At 36.1% G+C, this 16967-nt stretch overlaps 1 protein-coding gene across 1 annotated transcript in view; it reads right to left on the reverse strand.

Moving 5' to 3' along the window:
* LOC122809496 overlaps positions 1-16967 on the reverse strand; it is a 396891-nt gene that overhangs the window by 14644 nt on the left and 365280 nt on the right. The window contains exon 17 of the mRNA XM_044081048.1: positions 2240-2300. Coding sequence (XP_043936983.1) covers positions 2240-2300 — 61 coding nt within the window. The remainder of the gene's footprint in view (positions 1-2239; positions 2301-16967) is intronic.

A 16967-nucleotide genomic window follows, 5' to 3' on the forward strand; every position in this document is an offset into this window, starting at 1 on the left:
GAATCCTAAGAGCAGTTTAAATAGTGTCAGTTACCTGGGAAGCAGATATAATTAAGGAATTTAATGAAATTTTAATCTCTGAAGAAGTACAACAACAACAATTCACTTCCTCATGTTTTCAGAAGCCAGTAAAAAAAAATTCAACATGAGAGCCTGGCAGTTAAAATAAAACAGTATCAGAATAAAAAACTTTACACAAACATCAAAAGCTTTCCCATCCTTGTCTGAGGGAGTGGGATTAGTAAATTTAGCAGTAGATGGTTTAGGTAAAGAAATCACTGCAGGATTTGAGTTGGGATTAGAAAACAACTACTTATGGGTAAAGATACTTCATATAACCTATCAGACTTTTTGGAAGCAGGTGGGTGACTGTCAGGCATACAGCACGTTGTTAATAAAGCACCATCTAAAGCAGATAAAACAGGAGGAACAGCTGCAGGCTGTGGAAAATTCAGTTGTGACAAATCATGATATGTTTGCTGGGAGATAAGAAGTTCATTCCTTTCCCACTGTAATAAATGTTTCATTTTAAACAGAGTCTCAGAAAAAGATAATTCTTCTGGAGGGGAATCTAAAGAAACTCTTTTCTCCGAATCCCCTCTCTGCTCTTCTGACTATGAATCACTGTCAGACTGCAAAGGAAATCGTTTTCTTTTCTTGTTTGGAAGCAATGAAGGAACTGGAATACATTAAAAGCAGAAAATAATCCTTGAGCAAACCCCAGCAATATGTTAAGTTTCTTCTTTTTCTTCTTGGGAAATTCCGTAGAAAAACGGCAGACCCATATCAGGGGACTAGTCCATGAATCAGGCATGTTACCCTAATACACCTTCAGCCGCTCTTTCCACCAAGACTAACAAGAGTGCCTCTCACAGTTATCATAGCTTATAACCCTACAGCCACAGAGGATGTATCTGTTACTTAGTCCTAACTGGCTTCACGAGGAGCTACAATGGAGAGGTGGAGAGCCATGTATAAGCAGTGCTAGGAACCTAGTTTGTCCACATCAGAGTCCCACACATAAGTGACTGAGGTACTGATGGAGCCAGCCTGACACCTGAAGACTCAGGAGTCCAGAGTAATTTTTTTTTTTTGAGACAGGAGAAGGAATAACTGAGGAGACTAAAGTGGATACTGGAGTGTGGGTAAGCTGAAAAAACTTACTCACAGAAAACCAAACGTTTGGAGATCATATCTTTCAGTGACAGTCCCCAAAACCATAGTATCCTGTTCCACACACCAATATTCTGCACAAAATGTAGAAAAGTTAAATAAAAAACAGATTTATTTTCAGAAAAGCATTACACAAGTAAAAATTCCTTATAATACATGACATTCCATAATTAAAACATTTCCTAGCAATAAATAAATAAATATTTTTCACAAAAAAAGCAATGTATTTTCTCTTCTCAGTAAAGAGATGTAGTGGAGGGTTTCCCCCAGAAGGGTATTTACCTGCCCGGCCTTAAAAGGATCTCTAACCAAATATTAGCTCCTCAAAGCCCACTAAGGAAGCACACTTTGGCATCAAGACAGCTCTGAAACTTTTGCACTCTAACTTCTGATTTCATGTGCCTCTCCTTGAACCACTCAGAAGTTAATGTGTATGGAAGGTGCCCTAAAGCTTTGACATGCTGGTTGGTGGTCATATCCTTGGTAGGACACAAACCAAATAGTTTTGTCTACTGCAGCAGTGATCTAAATGTTGAGCATCTACTGTTACTGCACACTTAGGGAATTTCACAAAATGCTCTCAAACTATGAAACAGTTATGAGCACTAGTCTTCTCTTCCTAATACAGCAAGTATTGTAGGACTGCTCTGAGGTACTCACAAGTCTGGAAAGGATACAGTGGGATTTAATCAGGAAGCAATAATAATGTTGTTTTGATGCAAAGTAACAGTACCGTGACAGCCATGTATGAAAAAAGGAAGAAATGACACCAGAATGGTTATAGAGGCAGCTTCTTCAGAATCATATACATAGTAATAAAATGTATGATTTAAACTAGGTGACATCAAAGACAGAAACTTAAACCATGGTTGCTAATACGGATTAACTTGGACTACAAACAGTTCATTTAATTAGCTAACGAGTGAGAGTGTGCAATTCTGTTGTGTGTATGTACTGGCTCAAAGCTGAGCTTTTGCAGATCACTACAGGCAACAATATGAAAATAAAGCAGGTTTTACACAGTACACAGCTGCTTTTCCTTCCAGACTTAAACTACAAAAATTACCATATCCCTGTTCTTCCATCAAGGCCTTGCTAAAATCCATGTAGATAAGTCCCTCATAGACCTAAGAAAGCCATAAGAAAATCATATTAATTTTAGCATATATAATTTATTCATTGGAAGTCAGGATTAACAATGAACAGTTTTACTAAAATTATGGGTATTTTAGTTCAAATAACATGCACACTATGCAATAAACATTCTGTAATGATTTGTTTAAGAGTAACAACATCTGTCACCTATTTTATTTCTGCGCCTTTGAATGTATGCTGCATCACAACTTATTCATGATTTTGGAGCAGAAGGAAAGCATATTATTATAAATTATTATAAATTATACTTGTAGCAACTTTATTCCTACAAAATGGTACTTACCATAACTAAAATGTACTTTTGTTTGGGGAAAAATTCTGTGTGTAAAGCAAATGGGACACCAAAAGGGATCTGGCATAACTGTTCAATGACCACAGGTGTGAAATGCATTACTGCAACTTATTTATTTATTTATTTACTGACATTTGTTAACCGGGTTAGTCCAACTGGGATTTTGTCCCATTTTCAGTGGAGACCCGAGGAGAAAAGCTCCAGAGACTACAATAATAAAAAAACATTACAGTAGTATACCAGCACAGGAAACAACAGAAATAAAACTAGTCTTACAGTAACAAATAGAAAACAACCATAGTTAGATGCAGCACAAGTTTTTTTTTTTTTCAGATGCTATGTAACTGTGGTAGTGGGGATAGAGTTCAAGGTATGTCCAGGATAGACTGAGTGATTCCAATGTGGGGGGAGGACACAACTATGTAGGGTCATAGCAAGGGCAGATTTTGGTATTGAGTAGATGTGTCTTAAGTTTCTTTTTAAATAGTGGGGTGTGAGGGATTGAGCGAATGTCAAGGGGTAGTTTGTTCCAAGCAATGGCCACCGAGTGTTTGTAGAGTAACTTACCTGCTGACTTATTTGGGTGGTAAATGTCAAGCAATTGTTGATTAGAGGTTCAGAGAGGTCGAGATGGGGTGTAGACAGAGACAAGATGAGATAAAGATGGACAGTTGGATGGTTTAAAGTGCATAGAGTGTAGCATGTGAAACTGATAGAGATGTAGTAGTTGTGGGAGTTCTAGCCAGTGTAGAGACTTTAAAGCAATGCAGTGGTGTGTGTTATTTGGGGAGTTGGTGATGAATCTGGCTATTTTGTGGTAGGATTGTTGGAGTTTATTCAGGGTAGTTTTTTGGATATTTGTTATAACAGGAGCAGCATAGAGAAGTGAGGGGAGGAGAAGTGCTTGTCCTAGGGTGAGTCTAGCCTCGGGACTGAGATATTTTTTTTTTCGGTATAATACACCTAATTTCTGATGTGTTTACTTTATACATTGTTGTATGTGTTGATTGAATTTTAATTCATCATCGATAATGACTCCTAAGAGTTTTGTGTGGGTGACAGGTAGGATAGTTGTGTTATTGCGAGACTTAATGAAAAAGGATGATTTATGATAATTAAGAGAGTGGGGCAGGAAGAGTAGGAGTTTGGTTTTAGTAGGATTGAGAATCAGTAGATTTTCTGAAAGCCATTGTTCAGTGGAAAGTAGAGCTGTTTGCATTAGGGAGTTTAGGTCAGAGATGTTGTTGGCTGTAGAAATGATTGTGGAGTCATCTGCATATTGTATGAGTGATGACTGATGGCATGAGGTGAAGAGATCATTGATGAAGATGTTGAATAAGAGGGGACCCAAGATGGAACCTTGTGGAACACCAGTGCAGATAGGTAAGAAAGGAGAAGTAGAAGAGAGCCATTTAACTGATTGCGTTCAGAGAGATAGCTAGCAAACCAGTTGAGGGTGGAGGTGGAGAGGTGAAAGTTTGTAAGTTTAGATAGTAGTAGTGGGTGAGACACTGTATCAAAAGCTTTGGAGAGGTCTAGAAAGAGACAGGAAGTAAGTTTATTGTTGTCCACAGATTCTGCAATGGTGTGAGTGAAGGACAGTAGAGCAGTAGTTGTGCTGTGAGAGGGGCGAAAGCCATGTTGAGTAGGGGTGAGTAAGTTTTGATTGAGAAGGTGATCCATAAGCTGGGTGTGGATACATTTTTCTAGTATCTTAGATAATGGGGACAGTATGGCAATAGGTCGATAGTTTGAAGGGTCAGTGGAGTTACCTCCTTTCGAGAGAGAGGATAGTGAGAAGGATTCCAAAGGGTAGGAACAGTAGATTCTAGTATAGATCTATTTATTAATATTGTAACTGGGTAGGTGATGGAGTCAGCAGCAAGTTTGAGGTAGGTAGAGGGTAGTTTGTCAGTGGAGGGTGAGCAGGGTTTGAGTTTGAGCAGTAGAGATTTGATGTAGGAGATGGGAACAGGCTTGAAGTAAAAGGATGTAGTGTTGGGGGTGGGTGAGGGATCAGGTAAAGAGGAAAAGGTAGGTTGAGAGGGTAGGAGATTTTGGATGGAGGAGAAAAATGTGAATTAAGTAGGGTAGCTGTTTCCTCAGGAGTTGTGTTTGGGTAGGGTGAGGGGTTAGAGGGACTACCAGGGTAGAGGATGCTGTTGAGTGTTGTCCAAAATTTACGAGGGTTTAGATTATGACTGTTTTGGCCAGAACTATAGAATGACTTCTTGTCAATTATTGTCTGTTTTTTAGCAAGATTATGTAGTTGTTTGTATTTGAGTAGAAGAGGTGTTTGTTTAGATTTGCTCCAGGCTTTCCAGACACTGTCTCTTTGTTTCATGATAGACTTTGTTCCTTTTGAAAGCCAGGGAGCATGATTGGATTTCACTCGAATCTTCCTAGAGGGAGCTAGGGAGTCCAGAGTATTTAGGAAAATGCTGTTAAAAGTGTTAACAGACTCATTTAGAGGGAGTTGTTTAAGGATGGACCAGTCTATGTTTTGTAGTAAAGAGTTAAACTGTGAAGGATTAAATGTAGATAGTTTTCTACAATATTTGAAAAGGTGAGGTTTAAGTGTGTGAAAGTTGTATCTTAGAATGGAGGTAGGGAGATGGTCGCTAAGGAAGTCTGATAAGGTTGAGGGCTGGTGGTAGTGATGGGGGGTGTTTGTGAGAATCCAGTCTATTATGGAGCTGGAGGCTGAGGTTTTGTGGAAGCGAGTCGGTGTAGAAATGAGTTGGTGGAAACCATGAAGATGAATACTATGTAAGGGAGAGTCAGTAGATAGTTTTGCCCATTCCATATTGACATCTCCTAGAACTTGACCTTAGTAAATGGCTTCAAAACTCAACTTGCAGTATTTTTCCCCTGGGGAGGGTGAAACCCATTACACCTCCTTACTAGATATCATTACCCCTGAACCTTCACAGCTCAGAAGTAATGATGATAACCCTCTCCCACTTTGGAGAATTTATGCAGTAGTACAGTCCATACAAAACAGGTCTTCAAATTTAATACTTAACGTTCCCCCTGAGGACCTCTGCCACTTCTGATAATTAACTACGAGACTGATGTACCTCACAGAAATAAGTCTCTCCAATGAACCTCTCAGAAATAAGTCTCTCCATTTCATTTTACTGAAACACGTGCGCCTGAATCCTAAATGATATGACTGCACACATTAACTAAAACTGGCAAACTACTGTAATTTGTTGTAAACATTTTGTGGACTCTGTGATGTAACACAAAGTACTGCTATTCATCTTAATCTGACAAGCACACCTATTTTCCTATGACAGGGACGACTCTCTCCCCTGTAAGAATTCTGCTTTGAAGAACTTACATGAATGTGGAGCAATGCAAGATAAATATAATGCAGGATCGCACTGCCTGCTTTAGCATATAAGTAAGCTCTGTACAGTATTTTTATGTATTTATTAGCATTTGTTTACCAGGAAAGTCCAACCGGGCCATGATAGGACCCCTTTCAGTAGATACCCAGGGATACAAGTTCCACAGTTAACAAATCTTACAGGAAGTCATACAATACAAGGAAAAAGATCAAACATTAACTACTGCATACAATATAAAAACATAATATATAAAGAAAAAAAGCAGAAGAAATCATAGAAATCATTACATTCCAACAAGTTACAATTCAGTTTTACTGTTGCAATGATAATGTTAACTACAAGTGGCTCTAGTCCAACCAAATACTGTAAATGTGCATAATTACCTAAAGCCACAAGTCTCTCAAGAAAGAGCCTTTCCTTACCCCTAATAGGAATAAAACTATGTAAAGTAAAATTAACCAGAAGTTTGTTTTTGTAAAGAATAATACTTTTCTTTATCCACAACACAAAAGAAAAGCATTACTCTAAAACAGGGTAGAAGCTAATGTACAGAACAGAGAAAAAATTGTGCAAAGGAAGGAATGCTAGAACTAAGCACAACATGTAATTTGCTGTAAATAACACAGTTCTCTTTTTTGGAATAAGAAATCAAAAACTGTACTAAGTAAGACAGTAAATATTTGCTCTTTAGAATGAAGGTATCTCTTTATTATGATGAAAAAAACCAAAATCTTGACAACAAAATATTTCAGTCTAAGACAATTTAATAACCGAACTGCTGCAATGCCTAGAAAGATTCTGTATTATAAATTTCGAAAATAAACAAGTCAGTAAGTAAAAACTGAATCCAGTCTTAGTAACAAAAAAAATCTGTGGCAAACATTTAAAATACTTTTTGTCTTCCAAACATGAACCAGAAAAGCTGGTAAGGACTGATTTCCCTGCAGCACTTACTCCATGGAGGACATCACTGTACTTAGAAAACGGACCTTTTATTAGATAATGCAGCAGATTACTGTAATTTTTATCATTACTTTTTCAATTTTTGACATAAGATAGTCCAACAGCCTTTAAAGGTTTGAATTTTCATACAGAAAATTTTATTTCAAAACAGTTATGTTAAGATAAACTTGGTTCTATGAGTAAAATTAATTTAACAGTGTATTTGTAGATTTTATGGTTGATTGTATGTATACAGGTTCACAGGTATGTACAAGGCTAAGGACCACTGGAGTCTTTTTAAGCCAAGCCATACATACCAAATGTCAGACAAGTTCTGATACTCTTGACAGTGTAAGCATGGGCTTGGCATTTGAAACATTTACAGGCTGCCTGTGTTCATTAGAGACTTCCAGTAATACCTATTCTAACAGTTTTTTTTTTTTAATTTTAGCCTTGTATGATACGACTCAAATGGTCAAATGTAATATAAGGAAGGACAAGATATTAGATATGATAATAACAAATGATGAAATTAATTTCTACTATTACTATAGACATGCCATTAGGTATGCCTGAGCATAATTCCCTAAAATTTTATATAATTATTAGTATCAAATACATTAAGAAATCCACTAAGTTTAATTATGGGGTAAATTGAGTATAACAAGACTATTAAGAACATAACTGAAATTAAATAGAGTGAATTATTTATGAATAAAGATGGTGGCTATAATACTTTACAGTATGGATTACCTAATGCTGCTGGGAAGTATGTCAGTCCATCGAAGGCGATTTCAACGAACACAAAGGAACTGAAGCCAATTCGCCAAAATGTAGAGTTGGTATATATAACTCTGGGGGTGTGGGAGGTGTCCCTCACCTGGGGGTGTAAAGGGAGCTTGTCCCCCCTCCCCCTGCAAAAATAAATTGTTTCAATGTTCACTGAAGATTGTTTCAGTTTGTGTTCATCAAAGCCACCTTCAAGTCACTGACATGAACCCATGCTGTTGAAGACACTAAAGACAGAAAATGAAATTTTAATAAAAATATCCTTACTGGTGGAACAAATAACTTATTAGATCATATGGAAAGAAAAAAAAATGTTTAGAATATATTATAAGTTTCCTACTAGGGTTACTAAAAGAAAATTAAATGAAATTACAAAATAACTGAAGAATAAAATAAAGTTAAGGAAGTCCTGTTTTGAAATTAGTCTGTTTTTTGAGAAGACTGACCGAAAATTTGGTTACTAATCATTTCAGATTATCGAATGGGTTTAATAAACATATCTCAAATATTCATAGCAATACTTTTGAATAAGGCAAAAAGTTGATTGTTGATGCTAATAACTGTCCTTTAATTTCCACAAGTAATGCTGATAATGCATTACAAAAGTATCAAAGACTTCTATTGGTCCTGACAAAATCCATGCTGTCCTCTTAAAAACAATTAAGGGAAATGTAAGCTCTCTTTTAATGAGTATACTTAACTCTATACTTCTCAGTGGGACAATTCCCTTGGCTAAGAAAGTATTCAAAGTTATTTCATTACACAAAAAAAGAAGGGAATCTGACATTAATAACTACTGTGTTTGAGAAGTACTTTGAAATAGGTATGATGGAGTTGCTAAACAAAGAAATATATAAAAGAATAATTTATATGATATAAATCAACATGTTTTTTCGTTGGCTAACTTACTAGAATTCCATGACCGGGTTACTTCAGTAATGGATAATGGTATGACTGCTGTTATATTCCTGAGTTTAACCAAAACTTTAGACATTTTACCACAAACAGTTTTTGATGTTTTGTTTAGATATAATTTTAATCCATATATTATTAACTGGATTACTGTATGGCTTTCTGATAGGAAACAATATGTGACTAGCAATGGTGAAAATTCTACTCCGTTGAATACAGCTTCAGGTGTTCCACAGGAATCTGTTATAGGATCAGTATTATTTAACATTGTTTTTTTGACTATTCCAGTTTTAAGAGGATGTAATAATGATTATAATGAGATTAACAATTACTTGTTTATATTATCAAATTGGGCTAGAGTTTGGTTTTATATTTAGCACCAGCAAATGCAATATTATGCATTAAAACATCATAACTGATCCAATTTTTTACTAAATGATATGTTAAATATAGTTAAAGAATATAAAGATTTCAGATTTACTGTAATGGCAAATTGGTCTTTTACCAAGCATGAATCTGCTGTTGCTATTAAAGCAATGAGGCAGTAAGGCTTATTGTTGAAAAAACATTTCACTTTGTGATAATAACTATTTCTCAATTTATATAAAATTTATATCAAACCAATTTTGGAGTATAATAATGTTTTTTGTACATATAATAAAGGACAGTTAGAAAGAGTTAAAATAAATTTTACTTTCTGTTCCTTCTTTTAGAAATTATAACTATGTAAAAGGTGTAGATGACAATCTACACACAATTCATTACAGATATTTTAGAATCAAATTAATTTTTATGATACAAGGTATTCAGAGATGATGTTTCACATGTTACTTTAAATTCAGAGATTAACAAAAACATTAAAACTCATAAAGACAACAATTACATGTACATGACCAGGGTTTATAAAACTACTATTAGAGGTCAATTTGTCACAAAGAAAATTCCTTTACTTTCAAACTGGTTACCACTTAAGGTTAGAAGGCTGGATAAGTGGATGGGGGATTTGTTATTTTTCCTAGCCTTGTGGAATCATCATTCCTTGATGGCATTCAGGCCTGAATGCTATTTTTGAACTTAAGAACATAGGTGTCAAACCAGAGGTGAATTTCTAGTTCCCTATCTAGTTGTCCAAGTTACACTTGATTTAGGTTAGGCTGGGAAGCTTATTCCAGAGAAGGTGTACACTCTGGTATACATACCCATCTTCTCAGGAGGTCCTATTTTTTATCACAGGCAAAATTTAAGTCTTTAGAATGAGAAATTGTGGTGCTGTTTGTTTTGTGGATATGCAGTAGGTCCATCAGAATGGGATGTGATAACAACTTGTATGCCATGCATAGGTCTCCCCTCAGCAGCCTCAGATTCAAACCCTGTCTCATGTATCTGTGAGGTAAAGACATTAATCATTATGCCAACTCCAGCAAAAGTCCAGTAAACAGCCTCAAATAATTAAAAATCGGTTAGTTTCTGACATGTAGGTTAATGTTCATATTTTTATAACATTTATTAGGAATGACCATTAGTTTTTGTAGTTCATTTGCTATGAAGCTTGCCTTGTGAACAAAATCCTGTTATGCAACATTTGTTCTCCAGAAGAATTACTTTCACAGATTTGTCCATTTTGTAATATGTAATAATGTTAAACAGCAAATATAAGAAACAAAAAAATTTGCAAAAGACCAACAAAATTAAATATTGTTGTCAACAAAAAGTGTTCCTAATAAGTACCCTCAGATTGACTGCCAACTTAAAAACTTCTTAACTTTTAATGCAATTGAAGAAAACAGTTATTTCCACTACATATAGAATACATATGGGGGAGTTTGAGGTTAGAAGCTTTAGTATTGTACAGACCTCCCTTCCCCTCAAAGCTCAAATGTTACAGTAAGTTTCTTAAAAGCAGATTTACTGTCTTCTTTAGGATGGTAATTCTAACAGTAAATCATTATATTTGAGTAGATCCACTCAAAAGTGAAGATATGATAAAAAAGAAAATGTTATCCAAACTAGTTGCATAATATACAATAGACAATAAGAACTACTGAAATATGGCACATAAATTATGACAATATATAAACAGCCAACTAGTCCACCCTAATTAAGGAGGTATAAGAGGTTTCAACTCATGCAGGGGGAGGTTGAAGGGTTTGCCCCTTCCCATGTACAAACATTGTTAATTTGAGTTTCTTGAAAGAAATGGGATCATTGAATGGTGATTAGTGCATGCAAATATCATACCGGTTAACTTCAATGACTTAAGCCTACATATATATTGTATCCAAAAATATGGTAAGGTAGCTCTTGCTGAACTCAGACAGCAATAGAGGGAAGAGATGGGGAAATAGTTCAAGGTGAAGAGGGAGAAAGGACAAAATGGAGTACAGCTTTTGATACAGGAATAGACTTCTGCCTCTCTTTTTTCTTTGCTTGTTCTTCCTCCCTTCTCTCCAACTTCTCCCCATTTCCCTTCCCTTATCAAAATCTGTCCTGAAATGTCTATATCACCCAAATTGTTGTAATTTCAAAACATGTTGCATTCCCCTCTGAATGTGCACCATACATTTTCCTTAAAATGCTCATTTGTTATAACACAATCAACTTAGGCTACTAGCACAGGCAAACTACTCAGGGTAAGGTGCTGGTCATCCAATTGTCTGAAATACATTTTAAAGTTGGCACTGATAATATTTGTAATATATCTGTTTTTCAAATAAGTACTGTATTTAAATACTATGAAATGTAAATATTCCGGGCCTAATTCAGACAGGTTACTTTGATGTGTATACCATGTGTACACCTCGTGATACTGATTCAAAGATACTCTAACATGATACTTTAGCAACAAAAAAGTGCAGCATCATGGTTGGTTGTCTCTGCAGCTGTGTTAAATGTTAATCAGGTATTCTGGGGGATCATCCTACATATATACATACATACATACCTACATACACGCATACAAATATTTTAGGCATGGGCAATAACGCACTTTTAGCCTATCAATATACCAAAATAGTCACTCCCATTATAAGTGTCCAAGTTATTTTTAAAAATATCTAAAGTAGTGCTTGCGTCAGTACAATCTGGTATTCAACAAAAAAAAAGTAATCTCCGTGGTATCCCTGAAGTCTCAAAACAACCCACTAAACAAGTGTAGTGGGTCTAAATAAACCACTCCCTTACCTGATAAAAAGTATATATATATTTAGAAAGCTTGTGAGGAAACTATTACTCTATTTTTGTTTTACTTGGATTGCTTGTCTGTGTACTTAATAAAGGATTTTCGACTGGAAACAGACTGCCTGCCTTGTTTGGATTACTTTTGAATACTTAGTAATTCTGTACAATTCTATATTTTTATTTCTTTCTTTATTTATTTTACTTAAGACGAGATGCTGCGGTGGTGGTGCTGCGGTAGCATTGTCACCTCATAGCAAGACGTTGTCCCGTTCGATTCTCAGCTAGAGCGTCTTCTGTGTGGAGGCATACGTGAATGGGGCATGCCTTCGTTGAAGGTTGTGTGTCAGGGCTGGTAACCCGGTACGTAAAAATCCACTACCAATCATCAGCGGACCGGAGTTCTGCTGTGGCGACCCCTAACCAGGAAAAGCCGAAAGACACAAACAAACTTAAGATGAGATTAAGTTCGCTACTTCTACTACTTTTGTCTGATCTGATTAACATACAGTGATTAACTATAGATATATGGACTGAATATCTTCCACACAGAGAAGTTTCCTATACTGTTTTATAATTTGGTATTCAATTCCTTTGCATTAGCTGATCTCTCAGAAAACCAATATGTACAGCTTTCATTACTATATAATCTTATACCTATGTTGCCTCATGATTCTCTACTACTCTTTGATAACCCCAAACATTCCCAGAGGTAACTCTCTTTAAATGCTCTGCACATCTGAATAAGTTCTCCTCTTAAATATCTATACGAGACACTGCCCAGGCTTAAATGTTTTAATTTTTCACAACTTAAATTTTCACATCCATGGATGCCCTTGGTATATTTTCACTGTACTCTTTCCAATTTACTTATGTTTGTTTTCTTATAAGGTTTCCATATTATTATTCCATACTCCACTTTGAATCTAATATAACCTGCAAACAATGATTTCATTATTTCAAATTTAAAGCCTTTATAAATCTTTTTATGCAGTCTATACTTTAATAACTACCGTTAGCCAATTGGTTGATTATGATTAGAAAAACTCAGTGTTATATCTACCCATATACCCAGGTCCATAAATGAATCTACAGTTTTATTGACCATATTATATATTAGTTAATATAATTATATGTATATAAAGGTTTACCATGAGATGGTCAAACCAGACTCCATCCAATGATGGAATTACCGACCCACTTCTGCTAAAACGACAATGTCGAATTCCAACATTGTCGAAATACGACTCGCCGTAAATCTCGAAATGGGCTTTAACATGGGTCGAGATGGGGGTGAGATTCATACTTCGACAATGTCGGGTTCGACATTTACGCCGTTCGGCCTCTGGACTTCGAATGAAGTGAACCCACTTCGAACTTCTAATACCAAACAGGATATATATATATATATATATATATATATATATATATATATATATATATATATATATATATATATATATATATATAAAATTACATTAAATATAATATATTAAATATTCACTTATCAATTTATGTCTCCCAAGTTTCATACGCTTAGTTTTTGATGTATTTGTAAGACTATTGTTCTCCTCTTCCCAAATCCTCAGTTTAGTCAAGTTCTTTTGCAGACATGCCCTATCTGTAACAGATGCAATTAGTTTACCCATTTTAAAGCCATCTGCATACAGACTATAACACCTCAAATGAAAAAGATCGATCTGAAAGATACAATCTAAACTATGGGCCCAGGACAGAGCCCTGTGGGACACCCTGACTATAACCCAGAATTTCACTTGTCCAGTTGTTGTATGATACTTACCATGTCCTACCTGTAAGCCATGCATCTTCCCATCTTATCAAGAGTACATCAATCCCTCTCAGTTTAAATGGCAAAAATAGTAAGATTACTTCCTACTCACTATCTCCCACCCCCCAGTTCCACCAATTCAGTTCCTACCATTCTCCCAAGCTCCACCCCCATAAATATTTTCTCATTCCGCTAAACTGCTGGTGCAATCTGCTGTCTCTTTTCCCCTTCTCGCATGTAATCTTGACCTGCGATTAAACTTCACTTTGATAGTCATTTTTATTTCAACATCATATCTCTCATAAAGTAACTTTTGCTCCATGTGTAGCTCTCTGTCTCCCCTCGACCTTGCTATATCTGTCAAACACCTTTCCCATCTATATTCTCCCAAAATTAAAACAGTGATGTATCCCCACAACTTCAAATCCTGATAAGAATCATTCCAGCTCAAGGTGACAAGTGATCAGAAGGCCTAATGCTCATTTTAAGACAACTGAATTCCAAAAATGACGGATGATGACCAGTTCATACACAAAGAAAGATGGATGTCCATATGTGCATTGTAATGGTAGAAGACTGAAGCGTAGGCACCAGAGACTGTCACATGACAGAATGTATTCTGAAGGTGGATTTTTCTAATACACTTACTTTAACCACAGCCCCATGTCCAATGAGGATAAAGTTATGCAGTTCAGAAATGGAGTGAAACAGATTTTGGAAGGTTTTTACTGAGATATTACACTGTTTTGTATTGATCAGCCATTCAGAAAGAGGACTCCATGTGTAGTCCTCATAAAAGTTAATTAACCCCTTTGATGGGTTATGCTGACCTCTTGTAGAGCCACACAGCCATTCTCACTCTTAAGAGCCACTGTCCACAGAAATATAACGTTAAGCTAGAGTTATGCTGTGACTTTCACATCAGCAGGAGCTTGGTACACTGACAACTTTTAAAAATGTGTAATAATCAAAGGAAACTATATTTTGAAGTCTAGCTCTGGCTGTAAACCACACAACAGCAAGGACAGCACCACTATATGTCTCTTCTGTATGCAACAAGTGCTGAAAGACTTTGTTACACCAGAGGCAGGGGGTGCACTGCCATGTGTCTCACTACTGCAGGCTTGGTTATGTGCCTCAAAGTTTTACACAATGAGATCACTGAATTCTGACTGTTCTCAGCAACTTCCAACTCAACCTTTTCTGAAGTAAAAGCTACCACTTTAACTTACTCAACTCCAACTACCCTTAAATCTTGGAATAAGCTTTTCTGAAATCAGGCCCACTATACTTTGCATCAGAGCTGATTTTCTTCCTCATAAACTGTAAATGACAGCAACATTAATATACAACTACAATGCAAATGCTTGTATTTCACAATACTGACTCTTTTTTTCTTCTCAGAGGTGGACAAGCTGTACAGCTTAGCTCTGCCACCAATGCTCTCTTTTTGCAGAAAATTAGAACACACATACTCTGCTATTAGTGTCTATTTTATGATGTCTCAGCAGTGTGTCCCATAAATATCTCTAATTAAAGATATCTTACATTTATTTGTCCCACTATCAAGAGTTACTACTATAATTTGTACAGCGCACTTAAAATTTGAAAGGGCAACTGCTATGACTGAAATTCGGGTGTATTTCTTAGCTTGCAACTGCTTGACAGGATGTCTTATTCCTTTCCCTGAAATTATACGTAAAAGCAGCTGAATCTCGTGTAAGTGATTTTCTTCTTGTTTAAATAATAAATTTGACTGTTTTTACTTAGATTTGTGCATTCTGACACCTGTATATTGACAGCTTTATGACATCCTCTGGCACTTTGTACAGGTTGTGCATGAAATGTTTTATTCCACCTACTATATTAAGAACAATGTTCTTGCATTTTAATAACTGTAAATACCTTGGAGAGTGGCTGAACATGTTCCTTACAGACCAGTCACCTAACTTGATAAAAAAAAATCAAGTAAATAATTGATAATTTATGCATAGCCATACATGCCAAACAGCAATCCCTTATACTCTTCCTTAATTTGTATTCCAGTTATAGATGCAAAGCACAACAAAGTACACAGTAAGAGGAGGATACAAGGTATTACTCACTGAACTGAACCATGCTAATCCATAGGAACTATTACATTAATAATACGTATGCCAAGCCAGCACCATGGTATAGACAAATAAACCTCTAACTGCAACACAGGTGACACATAGGTGACCCACAGGTGACCTAGGTACAATTAGCAGCTCAAGTATCTGAGGCACTGGCCAGAGAAGATGGACAAGCTGACAGGTATGGGATGCATATTTGGTAAATACCTTCCAGTGCGAACACTGAAGTTTGGCTTTGTTATATACTGATTCTAAGATTATGAAAGCTAAAGGAATTCTTCTTACTATAAGGTACTACAATCTCAAGAGTAAAGCCACATGGGTGTGGGGGCAAAGCTCCCATACTGTTTGGTACAGATGGCAAAGCTCTCCTCTCTTTTGGTAGTCTGGTACTGAGTATTACATTTTCATGGCTTGATTGAAACTTGCACATACATGTTTGTACTTCTGAGTGTTGAACTTGTATGTATTGGAAGTTCAGTCATGCAGCCATCTTAATTTTCACTGCAGGCCAGTGTGTATGTATCCTTTTGGGCAAGCTTTAGATTATACTCAAAGAGCAAATACTTGTCAACAATGTGTACAGCTTATATTGTGTACATTTTTGTGACATAATGCTGTGTAAGAACAGAAGAAATGGCAAAACAAAACTTCTAGCGACAAATTTTATATAAAAGACAATATTTTGTTATACTTCATTAAATGAAGTTATCGTCCCATCAAGACACTGATGCTGACCTGATCACAACCAATACAGCAAAAAGGCATTATTCACTGAACTCAGCAATACTGATCTGTGGGGCACTTTTTCCACATCACCAGTACATAGTGAGAAACCAGACCTTGTTGTAATGCTGCTGACAACTTCTGTTACAGAAACACCTTCACAATTAGCAGCCCATTACAGTTAAAAGTGTGTGTCGGGGGGAGTGTATGAAACCTGATGGTGCTGGAACTCAGAGAATTCCACATACCTCTTATCTGCCACCGATCTTACAGAACATCCATAATTTTGTCTCATATTTTTGCCCTGACCCTCATGTAATGTTTGATTTTACGGTAAATTAAAACATACATATGTTCAATAAATGCATGTTAAAGAAAAGCCTGTTGTTCATATTCATTTTTTAAGTGAATTAGAGTAATACTTGCATATCGTCCCTGATTTTTGGTGTTTGCCTTCCCCCACACATTATTTTTAGCTGCATATAGAATTATTTATCAAAGAAGTTGAAAGGTATGTTACTACCCCTTCCTCCAAGGCAGAGCAA

The sequence above is a fragment of the Protopterus annectens genome, chromosome 8.part0 (assembly GCF_019279795.1).
Source record: "Protopterus annectens isolate FY-2018-M chromosome 8.part0, PAN1.0, whole genome shotgun sequence".
Lineage (NCBI taxonomy): Eukaryota > Metazoa > Chordata > Ceratodontiformes > Protopteridae > Protopterus > Protopterus annectens.